Below are 15,360 nucleotides of genomic sequence, written 5' to 3' on the forward strand. Positions count from 1 at the left end.
AGGTGCTCAAGTATACACTGTTTACACCTCCGTTTTACTGTTCAGAAATTGTTCCTGCTCAATTTTCAGGTCAGTGCTCTCAAGAATAGGTTTTCTGATCCCATTCTCTCTCATTTTGCTTCCAACATTTTAATTTTAGTCCAGTGTTTTCGTAGTGTTCTCTTCTTGGTTTTTCACTTCTGGGTTTTTCAATGGCAGGTACAGCTCTGTTTCCCGGTTCAGAAATTGTTCGCCCAGGTTCCCAGGTTCTCAGAATTCTGCTGTTTACATTGCAGGTTAGTGCTCTCAAAAATGGGTTTTCTGATCCCATTCTCTCTCCTTTTCCTAGTTTTTCTTGATTCCTGGCTGTATTATATAAATTATCCTAGCAACGCTTTGTAAATTTTATCCCTACAGAAGAAGAAAACCTAACTAATCAAATCTCCAAAGAAATTTAAACCAAAGAATCTACTTTTTGTTTTAAATTTCCTGTGTAAAGAAACGAGAAAATGTGAGGTAAGCGATGGAGAAACCTGGCGACTAAGAGGAAACATGGCCACAAGAATGACTTGGTTCACTTCTGCGGTAAGGAGAAATTGTTGTCACCATGGTTGCACTGTGGAATCCATCGACAGTATAGACCTATAACTTTCACCTGCGAACGAGGGGAAATGGAAGTTGTATACGATGAGGGTGTGTGGCAGAAGAGGAGATTCATGAGATCTTCTGAAGGAAAATGGTCAAAAAGTGTGTCACACTCAATTTTTGGAGTCAATCCAAAATCTGATGCACATTTGTCCTTCAGCCTCAACCCACTATAGATTCCTAAAAGTTCACCCTGACTTTGAACATTATTGAGCATCCCAGGATATCCAGCATTTTGTACCAACCTGCTTGAAAATTTGGTCCTTTCCCAACAAATCCAAAACTCCTGACCTATCCTGGATCTTGCACAACAGGAACATTCAAGCCCTGGGTTCTATGAGAAGCTTCTGGCTTAAATTCTGACCAATACCACTTGATGTGCCAACAATTATTCCAAAACTACTTAGAGTTGGAGAACCAACTATGTCACTATGCCACCCAACCTTTTAATTCCTGAAATGTTCATTCCACCTTCAATATCAGATGTTGTTAAAGGGGAAGATAAACAAACAGTACTGGAAATGGAATAATCATTTCCTTGGAGAATGTGCACATTCTAGCTCTTATAGTCTACAGTTGACATCCGTCCAATTCCTTCTGGTGGATTAGATTCAGTTGCACCCAAGCCATATGCTGGCATTGGCATACCGTTTAATTGCCCTGAACCAGGAGAACCAATAATATTATTGCCAAGACTGCTATTGCCATTGGCTAGAGAAGATAAAGTAGCCCTCCCCCTATTTTCATTTGGAAGGACTTGTGGCCCAATAATACTGGCAGATGGAAAATTCAGGACTTGTCCACTCTGAAGCTGAGAACCTTGAAGTTGTCCGCCAGGTTGCTATTGTGCTATAGATCTCTGCAATTGTTGTTGTTGCTGTATCAATTCCATCACCATCGCATTGTTTTGAGGATTAGATGCTCCATTGTTGTTTATCCCACAATCCACACTGCCAACTTCTGCACCTGTATTGTGTTGCTGTTGCAGCATAGAAAATCCTGCAGATGTATCATTGGTTGGTAAACCCAAATTTCCAAAGGAAGGAATATGTTGCTATGGCTGGTAAAATTGCTTCAACTCTATGCTTCTCGGGAGTCCCTGAAGTAAATTTCCCTGACTTTTCATCAATGGTTGCCCAAATTTCCCTCTATTTAAAGGATTAGAGTTTACACCATGAAATGCTGCTTGTAAAAGCAGTGTCCGAGCAATGTTTGGTAGGCCCAACCCATTGTTTGGATTCACTTGTCCAAGAAGTTCAGCTGGTAATGTCACAAGTGCTTGAGGTGATATTTGACCTGATGTCGCAAGCCTTTGAAGATCTAGCCTTCCAAGTAAACCCATAGTTCCAACACTTGCTTCTGTAGTTCCCCCAAAAGAAGAGTTCATTCCACTTTGCTATTGTGCCACTCCACTTAACCTTTTCAGATATAGCCTATATTTTTGAGCAGTGAAATAATAAGACCAATTAAAAAACATAACCTTTTCAGATATAGCCTATATTTTTGAGCAGTGAAAAAATAAGACCAACTAAAAAGTTACATTGTTCTCAGTTGTAAACTCTAATAATATGACAACAATACTGACAAAAGAAAATATATTAAATACAGAGTAAAGTCAGTTGAATAATGAATCCTTTCCCCTATCTCCTCTCTTAATTTTAACTCTCCAATAAATACATACAACTCAATTATGAAGAAGAATCCAATAATAGGCACAACGTAATTGTGATGAAATAGAAAGGATCTAGCACAAACTCTAATAGCAGAGTTTGTGGAAGCTATAGTTCCGCACAATGTGACAACCCCATAAAAAAAGAAAGAGTTGCTGAAAGGTTCAGCATCAGGTCAAATGAGTTCAATGAAGCCAATTACATCTAAAAAAGACATGCCCACTTCCATATGAAACAGAGAGCAATAGGCATATAAGACAGCCACAAAATATTTTAATCACGTTAATCTAAGATGAATTAGATAGGGAACCATCGAAATTTCCTGCATTTTGCTTATGGTCTTATCCTTTTTTAAATTCATCTGATGGAAGTGCGGTAGATCATAGTGAGAACGGGATCCTGAAGGATGGCTTAGCACACCTATTTAGATCAAGACATTTATTTTCCAAATTTTTTTGTACTAGAAGATGCTTTCTTTTCCCCAAAATGGTTATTAAACTAAAGAAAAAGACTTATATTTAAGACCAATCATTTTGATTTGATCAGTACCTTTCAGGTTCTAACATCTTTTACGAACACACAATCTTCTAAAAAGTTTCTTTGTCTTAAACTTGCTCTTTTTTGCACAAAAACAGTTAGAATTTATATTCTAAAAAATTGTGGCTAAACCATATAGCGTAGGTTTACAAGAAATATATAGTTTTAGGAAGACATATCATGGTTGAATGATAGACAAAACATGGTATGACCACACATTTTCAGAGAAAATTTTGATTGTGCACACCTAAGGATAGGTGGGAAGCGAGGTCATTCAAAGCCCTTCCTTGCAGTCCTTGAAATTACATGGGTTGGTAAGGCTAAAATTATATCGAAACTGCCCACATTCTTTCCCCTTGCACATCATACTCCATTTGCCTCTTTGTAACTTTGTACGAAAAGAAAATGGGAATTGAATTACTCCTCTTTTTGTAGATCGTTGCATTTAGATGGGTTGGTGAGGCTGCAAATATATAGAAACTGCCCATGATAGTCTGCAATCTGGCCACAGTTGTGTGACTGATGGAATCTGATTGTTGTTATGGTCTAGACACTGTTTTCAGGGTCTTGTTTCTGACAAGAGGGAGGACCCAGATAGCTCTTCTAGTGGCTCTTATTACAAACATGAGCTTGGCCCCAAATAGTTCTTCTATATGCCTGGACTGAAGGAATGTGTGAACTTTCAGATTCAATAGCTATACATAGTGTTTGAATAGCGTGTTTGTTATATGAAATGGCTGCTATTCAACATATGTTTAATGAAAGTGATTCCCTATAATGTGAAAAACTGTACAAGCACAGTGATTACACTCGAATATAGCACAATAAAAAAAAATAAAAAATTGTGCATTGTTCAGAAAATAGTTAATATATCATGAATTATGCACAAGATTCACAAAAGAAGCACACTGCTTCCAAGTCATGGGTCTCACACTGCCTGCCCTAAGTGTGGGCACTTTATGTCAATGCCTCCAAGGCCTACTAATATGAACCACTTATAAAATATTATTACAAAGCCATAAGGAGTCTAGTCAGCCTTTAAAAAGGGTCTGCAAAGGGTAAATTAAGTGAGCGAAATACATGGCAATTTCCTTGATTGAAACACATCCCTTAATGGGTTTTACGTTGTGTAAGAAACGTGTGGATTTTTCCTACAAGGATCGCATGTCATGTGCGAACAGGATATTGCAAAAAGGATCAGTATTAGGAATGGCTGGCAAATGTTCCTATTTCATTGATGTTTTGACGGTACTGTAAGACTATAAGGATCTTTGAGTCGCTTGAGGTACTTCCGAATTTGCACAATATGTACCTTGTCACCGAATCTTATTAACAAGAATTTTGTTAATGTGGTCTACCTTGGGTGGTTAATATGAGAGGTTGTTCTCCTCCCCATCTAAGTTGTGCCCTTATTATTGTTTCACCATCAAAAGTTAGCCTTGTTAGATTAGATTCCACATTCATATCACATCTTCTTTGACTAGAATTTTGTGTTGTGGTGAAATTGATGAATTGCAGGTACTCCTATCACGGGAAAAAGAAACCTCCTGTTAATATTATGGAGACAACCTTGACAACGAATGCCATTCCTCTATTGCTGAATGTATTACCATTAGGATCATTCTGGATTAAAAAAAATGGCTAGAAACATCCATATATAATCCAGAAAAATGAGTATTATTATTTATCCTCATGTATGTTCATATACTAGTATTATGTTCGTATACTAGTTAAATATTTTTTATTTCAACATCGGTGAAGGTAGGTAGATTAGGTAGAAGGAAAAACATGCGAATAGGAATGCTATAAAATCATATGTTATTTTGGCATCTATCATTGAGAGGAGAGAAGCAAGATTAAAAATATTTCGTTCCCTTCTTCCTCAAATTTTTTTTTGTTTGACATGTTTGAACGATAAAATGAATAGATTAGCAAGCAAGAGATCAATGTATATCATGTAGACAACAGACGAGAAACATATGTAGTAACTCTTTACAAGTGTTGATATCTATATCATGTAAAATGTAAATGGCAAACATACATATTTTGGAATGACTGGAAGAGAGTATTTGCAGTGAAAGCTACAGTTTGCATCATAATAACATGGGTGTGTAATTTACAACAAGATGAGACAATTAGTTGTGCAGAAACGTTTGTTTATGTACAAACAGTCGTGTTAGAAGAAACTCTAAAAAACAGTTCAAAGGCGGCAAACAATAGGTCGTTTTGAAGTGGACATTGCTTGAATGTCAGTGAGTGCTTCCTTGCATGCAGAGGCATATTGAATTTCTTCTGAATTGATCAGTATTGGTTGCAAGCGTTGAACACTGTTGAAGTAATATGTTTTAATGGAAAGTGTTAGTTGGACACGGTGCCCTGAAATTCGGCCACAAACTTCCTGCATATCAGTTGGTTCGATAGAAAGAAGGAACATGTCTTTTTCCATGATGCCCATGAGCTCGTTCCCTGCATCATTGAAAACTATGACGTTTTGTAAATTCCCGGTGTGGTCATGTAGCTCAATTTTAATTTTGTAACGGTAGTCACATTCTGGGAAGTCACCATTACATTTTGTACAATGCCAAACATTGTTAGAATGCTCCACAACCTTCTTCATGCATTGTTTTCCATTGAAATCTAATGGACATGATAGAAAGTAGAAGTCGTCCATATGAAGAGCAGTAATTGTTGCTCGAACTAAAACCCAGATTGCTTTATCGGAGGGTTGCATGCCAACAATTTCATGAAACGTCTTTCGTGGTAGGGCACGTTTCGAAGCAACACCATAGTTTCTACTCAAAGATGGAGAAGAAGAGCTATAGCCTGTTTCACGGAACCATGCATGTAGTTGGTGAGTTTCTTCAACTTGTGGATTTATTGTGAGAGTGCTTGTTGGTATCGTCCCTATTGTGGTGCCATTAAATTCAGATACGCGACCTCCTTTGATTGCAAGGATTGGTGGGTTGTCAAAAGAGTAGAATTCAGAAAGATTTTGTCCTATATAGTCACAATGGTCTCCCCATAATGTTACATCAATGCTAAAACCTGACTTGTCTTTTAATATGAGTGTTTTCCTTAATGTTTCACTTCCATCTTTTCGTCGAATTGTTGATGCAGGTGAAGTGGAGGTAACAACACCAATGACATCCACATTTGTATTTGGACTTTCACTTTTTATTTCAGCAATAGTCTTGAAGTGAAAGCTCTGGTAAGGAAACGTTGGATCATCTGTGGGACATGGATTGATAGTGGAAGCAACAAACAAGTAAATTTCCCATTTGTTCTTGAGGTGGTTGTAGTTTGTATTTGCTTCTTTCACTGTGCCATTTGAAACAATGTATAGTTGCCCAACTTAAATTAGATTGTAAAGAGATTTAGCCAGTTTGGAAAATGTAGAAAGGTGGATCTCTTCCTTATCACGATTGATAAGGTCAAATCGAAAAACTTTTCCTGAGCCTCGCACATTGTTGTAAGCCTTCAATGATGTTTCTGCAGATGCACTACCTTGGATTGACCAATATTTTCGGTAAGGGCTAAGTGCCGTGAATGGAATTGTTGTAGTTGTTTCCATGGTTTGTGGAGTAACTACAGAGGGCAAGGTATCTTCAGCTGATGAAGAGCTAAATTGGGATGAACCTGCCTGTGCATGTAGTAGCGTCGACGCGTCCTTCGTCAATGCTGTTGAGCGCATCACAACTTCAAGCTCAACCACTCGAATGGACCTTATGTAAACAAATGAGAAATGAATTAATGAAGATTCCATTTTCCTTCTTTTAATGCAAGAAGAGTTTAGAAGGGAAAAAGTAAAAGAGGGTAACTTCAAATGGTGGACCTTACGAGGAGTTTTGGAGCACTGTGCAAGCTGCTTTTTTAAGCATAATTATGGAGCCAATTTGGATGTCTCTAGATACAACCTGTGGGCCATATGCGGATGGTAGCAAAGTCTTATGTTGATGTGTTCCATCAGATAGAGTAATGTGGAAGTGCAAGGATGTTGTTTTTAATGAGGTAACAGAACCAACATCGATTATCTGAAGTAGTGGTTGAATCTCGGTGCAACCATTCAGAAATAGGGGAATGGAATTCATTGTCAAGGTTGTCTCCATAATATTAACATGAGGTTTCTTTTTCCCGTGATAGGAGTACCTGCAATTCATCAATTTCACCACAACACAAAATTCTAGTCAAAGAAGATGTGATATGAATGTGGAATCTAATCTAACAAGGCTAACTTTTGATGATGAAACAATAATAAGGGCACAACTTAGATGGGGAGGAGAACAACCTCTCATATTAACCACCCAAGGTAGACCACATTAACAAAATGCTTGTTAATAAGATTCGGTGACAAGGTACATATTGTGCAAATTCGGAAGTACCTCAAGTGACTCAAAGATCCTTATAGTCTTACAGTACCATCAAAACATCAATGAAATAGGAACATTTGCTAGCCATTCCTAATACTGATCCTTTCTGCAATATCCTGTTCGCACATGACATGCGATCCTTGTAGGAAAAATCCACACGTTTCTTACACAACGTAAAACCCATTAAGAGATGTGTTTCAATCAAGGCAATTGCCATGTATTTCGCTCACTTAATTTACCCTTTGCAGACCCTTTTTAAAGGCTGACTGGACTCCTTATGGCTTTGTAATAATATTTTATAAGTGGTTCATATTAGTAGGCCTTGGAGGCATCGACATAAAGTGCCCACACTTAGGGTAGGCAGTGTGAGACCCATCACTTGGAAGCAGTGTGCTTCTTTTGTGAATCTTGTGCATAATTCATGATAAATTAAATATTTTCTAAACAATGCACAATTTTTTTTTTTTTTTATTGTGCTATATTCAGGTGTACTCACTGTGCTTGTGCAGTTTTGCACATTATAGGGAATCACTTTCATTAAACATATGTTGAATAGCAGCCATTGCATATAACAAACATGCTATTCAAACACTATGTATAGCTATTGAATCTGAAAGTTCACACATTCCTTCAATCCAGGCATCTAGAAGAACTATCTGGGGCCAAGCTCATGTTTGTAATAAGAGCCACTAGAAGAGCTATCTGGGTCCTCCCTCTTGTCAGAAATAAGACCCTGAAAATAGCATCCAGACCATAAAAACAATCAGATTCCATTAGTCACACAATTGTGGCCAGATTGCAGACTATCATGGGCAATTTCTATATATTTGCAGCCTCACCAACCCATCTAAATGCAACGATCTGCAAAAAGAGGAGTAATTCAATTCCCATTTTCTTTTCGTACAAAGTTACAAAGAGGAAAATGGAGTATGATGTGCAAGGGGAAAGAATGTGGGAAGTTTTGATATAATTTTAGCCTTACCAACCCATGTAATTTCATGGACTGCAAGGAAGGGCTTTGAATGACCTCGCCTCCTACCTATCCTTAGGTGTGCACAATCAAAATTTTCTCTGAAAATGCGTGGTCATACCATGTTTTGTCTATCATTCAGCCATGATATGTCTGCCTAAAACTATATATTTCTTGTAAACCTACGCTATATGGTTTAGCCACAATTTTTTAGAATATAAATTCTAACTGTTTTTGTGCAAAAAAGAGGAAGTTTAAGACAAAGAAACTTTTTAGAAGATTGTGTGTTCGTAAAAGATGTTAGAACCTGAAAGGTACTGATCAAATCAAAATGATAGGTCTTAAATATAAGTCTTTTTCTTTAGTTTAATAACCATTTTGGGGAAAAGAAAGCATCTTCTAGTACAAAAAATTTTGGAAAATAAATGTCTTGAGCTAAATAGGTGTGCGAAGCCATCCTTCAGGATCCCGTTCTCACTATGATTTGCCGCACTTCCATCAGATGAATTTAAAAAAGGATAAGACCATAAGAAAAATGCAGGAAATTTTGATGGTTCCCTATCTAATTCATCTTAGATTAATGTGATTAAAATATTTTGTGGCTGTCTTATATGCCTATTGCTCTCTATTTCATATGGAAGTGGGCATGTCTATTTTACATGTAATTGGCTTCATTGAACTCACTTGACCTGATGCTGAACCTTTCAGCAACTCTTTCTTTTTTTATGGGGTTGTCACATTGTATGGAACTATAGCTTCCACAAACTCTGCTATTAGAGTTTATGCTAGATCCTTTCTATTTCATCACAATTACGTTGTGCCTATTATTAGATTCTTGTTCATAACTGAGTTGTATGTATTTATTGGAGAGTTAAAATTAAGAGAGGAGATAGGGGAAAGGATTCATCATTCAACTAACTTTACTCTGTATTTAATATATTTGCTTTTGTCAGTATTTTTGTCATATTATTAGAATTTACAACTGAGAACAATGTAACTTTTTAATTGATCTTATTATTTCACTACTCAGAAATATAGGCTATATCTGAAAAGGTTAAGTGGAGTGGCACAACAACAAAGTGGAATGAACTCTTCTTTTGGGGGAACTACAAAAGCAGGTGTTGGACCTATGGGTTTACTTGGAAGGCTGGATCTTCAAAGGCTTGCGGCATCAGGTCAAATATCACCTCAAGCACTGGTGACATTACCAACTGAACTTCTTGGACAAGTGAATTCAAACAATGGGTTGGGCCTGCCAAACATTGCTCGGACACTGCTTTTACAAGCAACATTTCATGGTGTAAACTCTAATCCTTTAAATAGAGGGAAATTTGGGCAACCATTGATGAACAGCTAAGGAAATTTACTTCAAAGACTCCCGAGAAGCATAGAGCTGAAGCAATTTTGCTAGCCACAACAACATATTCCTTCCTTTGGAAATTTGGGCTTACCAACCAATGATACATCTGCAGGATTTTCTATGCTGCAACAACAACACAATACAGGTGCAGAAGTTGGTAGTGTGGATTGTGGGATAAACAACAATGGAGCATCTAATCCTCAAAACAATGCGATGGTGATGGAATTGATACAACAACAACAACAACATCAAATAAACCAACAACAACAACAACTGCAGAGATCTGCAGCACAACAACAACCTGGCGGACAACTTCAAGGTTCTCAGCTTCAGAGTGGACAAGTCCTGAATTTGCCATCTGCCAGTATTGTTGGGCCACAAGTCCTTCCAAATGAAATTAGGGGGAGGGCTACTTTATCTTCTCTAGCCAATGGCAATAGCAGTCTTGGCAATAATATTATTGGTGCTCCTGGTTCAGGGCAATTAAACCGTATGCCAATGCCAGCATATGGCCTGGGTGCAACTGAATCTAATGTACCAGAAGGAATTGGACGGATGTCAACTGTAGACTATAAGAGCCAGAATGTGCACATTCTCCAAGGAAATGATTATTCCATTTCCAGTACTGTTTGTTTATCTTCCCCTTTAACAACATCTGATATTGAAGGTGGAATGAACATTTCAGGAATTAAAAGGTTGGGTGGCATAAGTGACATAGTTGGTTCTCCAACTCTAAGTAGTTCTGGAATAAGTTTTGGCACATCAAGTGGTATTGGTCAGAATTTAAGCCAGAAGCTTCTCATAGAACCCAGGGCTTGAATGTTCCTGTTGTGCAAGATCCAAGACAGGTTAGGAGTTTTGGATTTGTTGGGAAAGGACCAAATCTTTCAAGCAGGTTGGTACAAAATGCTGGATATCCTGGGATGCTCAGTAATGTTCAAAGTCAGGGTGAAATTTTAGGAATTGATAGCGGGCTGAGGCTGAAGGATAAATGTGCATCATATTTTGGATTGACTCCAAAAATTGAGTGTGACACACTTTCTGACCATTTTCCTTCAGAAGATCTCATGAATCTCCTCTTCTGCTGCACACCCTCATCGTATACAACTTTCGTTTCCCCTTGTTTGCAGGGGAAAGCTACAGGTCTATACTGTTGATGGATTCCACAGTGCAACCGTGGCGGCAACAATTTCTCCTTACCCCGAAAGTGAACCAGGTCATTCTTCTGGTCATGTTTCCTCTTAGTCGCCAGGTTTCTCCATCGCTTACCTCACATTTTCTCGTTTCTTTACACAAGACATTTAAAACAGAAAGTAGATTCTTTGGTTTAAATTTCTTTGGAGATTTGATCAGTTAGGGTTTCTTCTTTTGTAGGATAAAATTTACAAAGCATTGCTAGGATAATTTATATAATATAGCCAGGAATCAGGAAAAACTAGGAAAAAGAGAGAGAATGGGATCAGAAAACCCATTTTTGAGAGCACTAACCTGCAATGTAAACAGAAGAATTCTGAGAACCTGGGAACCTGGGCGAACAATTTCTGAACCGGGAAACAGAGCTATACCTTCCATTGAAAAACCCAGAAGTGGAAAACCCAGAAGAGAACACTAAGAAAACACTGGACTAAAATTAAAATGTTGGAAGCAAAATGAGAGAGAATGGGATCAGAAAACCCATTCTTGAGAGCACTGACATGATAATTGAGCAGGAACAATTTCTGAACAGTAAAACGGAGGTGTAAACAGTGTATAATTGAGCACCTGAGTGAACAATTTCTGAACAGTAAAAAGGAGGTGTAAACAGTGTATATGGAACAACAGAGGGCTAGGTCGTGCACAACCGTTTGCACAGCAAAAACGGGACACATTATTGCAACAATAGTGGAAAAGCACAAAAACATTATTGCAGAGGGCGTGGAAGACAACATGGAGAGAAAAAAACGGACGGATATGGAAGAAGAGCAGGAAACGGTCTCCGAAATTGGAGGTCAGACGGAGACTTGTTGTTGAACGAGGCGTTCTTTGTTCCGTCGGGCACGGGCGCATCATCCAGCTATGCGAAGGCTTCCAGCCTGTCAGTGAGGCCATCGTTTCTTGTGGCCTCCCTCACAGGGAACGCTGGCGTTCTGCCCTACAACCTCGACATCCATGAATACCTCCGCCCCTGTAGAAATTTTGAATAATTTAACACATATTCACAAAGATTATCCTGATCATACAATTATAAGCGGAACATGTATAATACATAATCTCCTCTACGTTGATCATCAATTTACAGAAGCAGAAACATTCACAGGCACACATAGAAGCATCAATCAAACTCATTAACATAGTATGTATCCCGGGGAAAGCATCTCGCTAAAAACCCCACACTATTTGTATATTATATTGATTGAATCATGTAACATTACAAAGTACAATGCTTATCACAAGAAATCCAGTACCAACTCCACCTGTTACACACAATACAACTCAGATCTGATCTCCAAATCTATTCCACTGCTTGCCTGCCTCTACAGCTCAATACCTGCTCAAGAATTGATGAGAATGGCTTACCAAACTCGTATTTGACCTGCAAATAATCACTCACACTCTGTTGGACGTGAGCACAGGCTACAGTTCATGATATTGGCCAATTCATTGGCATACTCAATCCCTCTGATTGTGCAAATAATCATGCACAGTTATAGTCACAACTGATAGCAATATGATCCTCTAACACCTGTCCCCGCTGAACTGAACATGCACTGACATGCAACTGAGTTAACTGATGTATTCTATAGTTGAATTATGAGTTAATAACTTGTGAATTAATTAATAACTAATTCACCCAACTCATCTCTAGTCTATTGATCAGTTAGACTAAATACAACTAGTTTAACAAAGTTAAACTGAACACAACTCCATCAACTGCACCTCCAGTCCACTAAACTCAACTCACTTGAGTTCTAACTGAAGTACTGCATGCAAATATTAGTCATCCCATAGGTAACCATGTATTTCCATCTGGGATCTGGATTCTGCATGTACCACATCCGTAGCTCATCCTGAAGTGCTCCAAGAGAATAAGATCAAGTTTATAGTCCAAATATTATTATGAGACAATAATATTTGACTTTTCTATTTTTGACAGCCAGTCTAAAAATAGACTTTGATCACTCACATTGTGATCACTCACACTGTGGTCACCCATACTGTAGTCAACCACACTGTGATCACCCTTGCTGGGATCAAAAATAGAACTTGCGCCATAATTTTCCTGCGGGCCCACTTAGTGAAGGCGACTATTTTCACTAAGCTCCATCATCTTGTTGCATTCTCAACAAGCATTTCTTGTTGCACACTTTTCAACAATCCCTCTCAACAAGAAAGGCTTCCTCTCAAACCCAATCCTGTAACTCTGGAATGTTCTCCATGCAACACATCTGGCCGGTCCACTTGCTCTATCATCAAAGTCTCTGACTGCTATTGCCTCTGTCGACTGAAGACCCTGCATCTCTATGCTCTTCAGTATCTGACTGCTCTAGCCTCTGTCACTTTGATCTCTGACTGCATCCGTGCTGCTGCTGGTTCTATCTCCCAGCATTGCATCCGCACTGCACCTCCCAACTGACCTCCCTATTGGGCTAGAAACATCCTTTGATGTTGAAGCTCTACTTGCTGCTGACAAGTGTTGCCTCTCTGACATCTGCGCTACTGCAACATCTCCATGCATCTCGCACCATTGCACACCTCTTTGTGCCACCTAGCACTGTGCAAAACACTTGTGCCTCTGGCATTGCTGCAGCCTGCTAGCTATGCACTGTCCTGGGATTCCCTGCACTATCGCTCTCTCTGCCGCTCCATCCGCATCTGTCTCTACCCAATCAGTCAATTCCTGCTACTACACATCGGGGCTCCCATAGCAAGGTCTCATCCAAGAGGTTGGGTACCTCAAGGATCCTGCCCCTCCTCCTTGGGACAATCAATCCACATCACCCCACCTCCTACCTGGAGGTATGGCTGCATGCGATCCTCAGCCCACCTGGCTCGAAGTTTCCCCCTACTAGAGGTCTCTGGATGAGTAGATGTCTCTACTCTATCTCCTCTCAGCTTCCCTTGTTGTGGCTCCTCCACAACCTCCTGAAGCTGCTGCACCAATCGTGGCTCCTCCACAATCGTCTGAGACTTCTTCTGGCTCTGCATGTTGAGAGGTAATGTATGCTCCCTCTCAACCACCAAGTCTCCATCATGACAACGAAAGCATCGCACTTTTGATTTGTCAACCTTCTTCCCATCATTGGAAGAACAAGATTCGGAAAGAGAAACCTTCTCCTTCCCCTTCTTCACCTTACTCGCTAAGGCATAGTTCTCCTCATCCTGCATGGATGAAGAACCGTCTCTGGTGCTCCATATAATCTCCTCCTGCACAAGATCCGACCAAAGTATCTCCCATCCTGGCAGTTTCTCCCTTCCATTCATCGAGTCCTGGTAGCTATGCCAACTCTTAGGAAGGTCAAGGAGTGCTAGACTCACCATCCTCATCCGACAGTCACCCCCACACTTCCCAGCTCATCCCGGCATTGGGTGAACTTCGTGAGATACTGGGGCATACTGTCTCCATTCTCACACTGAATGTTTTTGAGTTTTATCTCTTGCTTTGGAATTAAATTTGAATTCCACCAGCTCAAAACTCAACTGCTTCCGATCTAGAATTCGTGAGAACAAAGTATTTCTTGTACAGAGATTGACTATCTGGGCATTCACCGGATATCTCACCTTCCAAAAGAAGGATGAATCCAGAGGCTACCTGGCCCGATTATAGACTCTACCTGAAGAAATAAAATGTAAACACTTTCTGAATAATAGATCAGATGATCAATCCTCGCTTTGATATCCTGTAGAACTTTTTCTACAAATCAACTCGCTCCGATACCATGTAGAAACTTTTTCTACAAATCATCTAGCTCTGATACCATGTAGAAATTTTGAATAATTTAACACATATTCACAGAGATGATTCTGATCATACAATTATAAGCGGAACATGTATAATACATAATCTCCTCTACGTTAATCATCAATTTATAGAAGTAGAAACATTCACAGGCACACATAGAAGCATCAATCAAACTCATTAACACAGTATGTATCCCGGGGAAAGCATCTCACTAAAAACCCCACACTATCTGTATATTATATTGATTGAATCATGTAACATTACAAAGTACAATGCTTATCACAAGCAATCCAGTACCAGCTCCACCTGTTACACACAATACAGCTCAGATCTGATCTCCAAATCTATTCCACTGCTTGCCTGCCTCCACAGCTCAATACCTGCTCAAGAATTGATGAGAATGGCTTACCAAACTTGTATTTGACCTGCAAATAATCACTCACACTCTGTTGGACGTGAGCACAGGCTACAATTCATGGTATTGGCCAATTCATTGGCATACTCAATCCCTCTGATTGTGCAAATAATCATGCACAACTATAGTCACAACTGATAGCAATCTGATCCTCTAACACCTGTCCCTGCTGAACTGAACATGCACTGACATGCAACTGAGTTAACTGATGTATTCTATAGTTGCATTATGAGTCAATAACTTGTGAATTAATTAATAACTAATTCACCCAACTCATCTCTAGTCTATTGATCAGTTAGACTAAATACAACTAGTTTAACAAAGTTAAACTGAACACAACTCCATCAACTCCATCTCCAGTCCACTAAACTCACTTGAGTTCTAACTGAAGTCCTACATGCAAATATTAGTCATCCCATAGGTAACCACGTATTTCCCTCTGGGATCTGCATGTACCACATCTGTAGCTCATCCTGAA

The 15,360-nt window shown here is 39.2% G+C and overlaps 1 protein-coding gene and 1 pseudogene across 1 annotated transcript; one reads left to right on the forward strand and one right to left on the reverse strand.

Annotated features, from left to right (window-relative positions):
* Positions 1 to 553: 553 nt before the first annotated feature.
* LOC149213469 (two-component response regulator ORR21-like) lies at positions 554 to 3,319 on the reverse strand (annotated as a pseudogene).
* A 6,383-nt stretch (positions 3,320 to 9,702) lies between these two features.
* Positions 9,703 to 10,362, forward strand: LOC149213470 (uncharacterized). The gene has a single exon (XM_089390764.1). It carries the CDS (start codon positions 9,742 to 9,744, stop codon positions 10,345 to 10,347), a length of 606 nt encoding a protein of 201 aa, XP_089246890.1. The 5' UTR covers positions 9,703 to 9,741; the 3' UTR covers positions 10,348 to 10,362.
* Positions 10,363 to 15,360: the final 4,998 nt, after the last annotated feature.

Source organism: Pinus tabuliformis, chromosome 1_1 (assembly GCF_031772625.1).
Source record: "Pinus tabuliformis cultivar Carrire ecotype Pingquan chromosome 1_1, CPIR1, whole genome shotgun sequence".
Classification (NCBI taxonomy): Eukaryota; Viridiplantae; Streptophyta; class Pinopsida; order Pinales; family Pinaceae; genus Pinus; species Pinus tabuliformis.

Bases quoted from the DNA above. Each gene is read 5' to 3' on its own strand.
- LOC149213470 (XM_089390764.1), top strand. From the start codon at position 9,742: ATGGTGATGGAATTGATACAACAACAACAACAACATCAAATAAACCAA.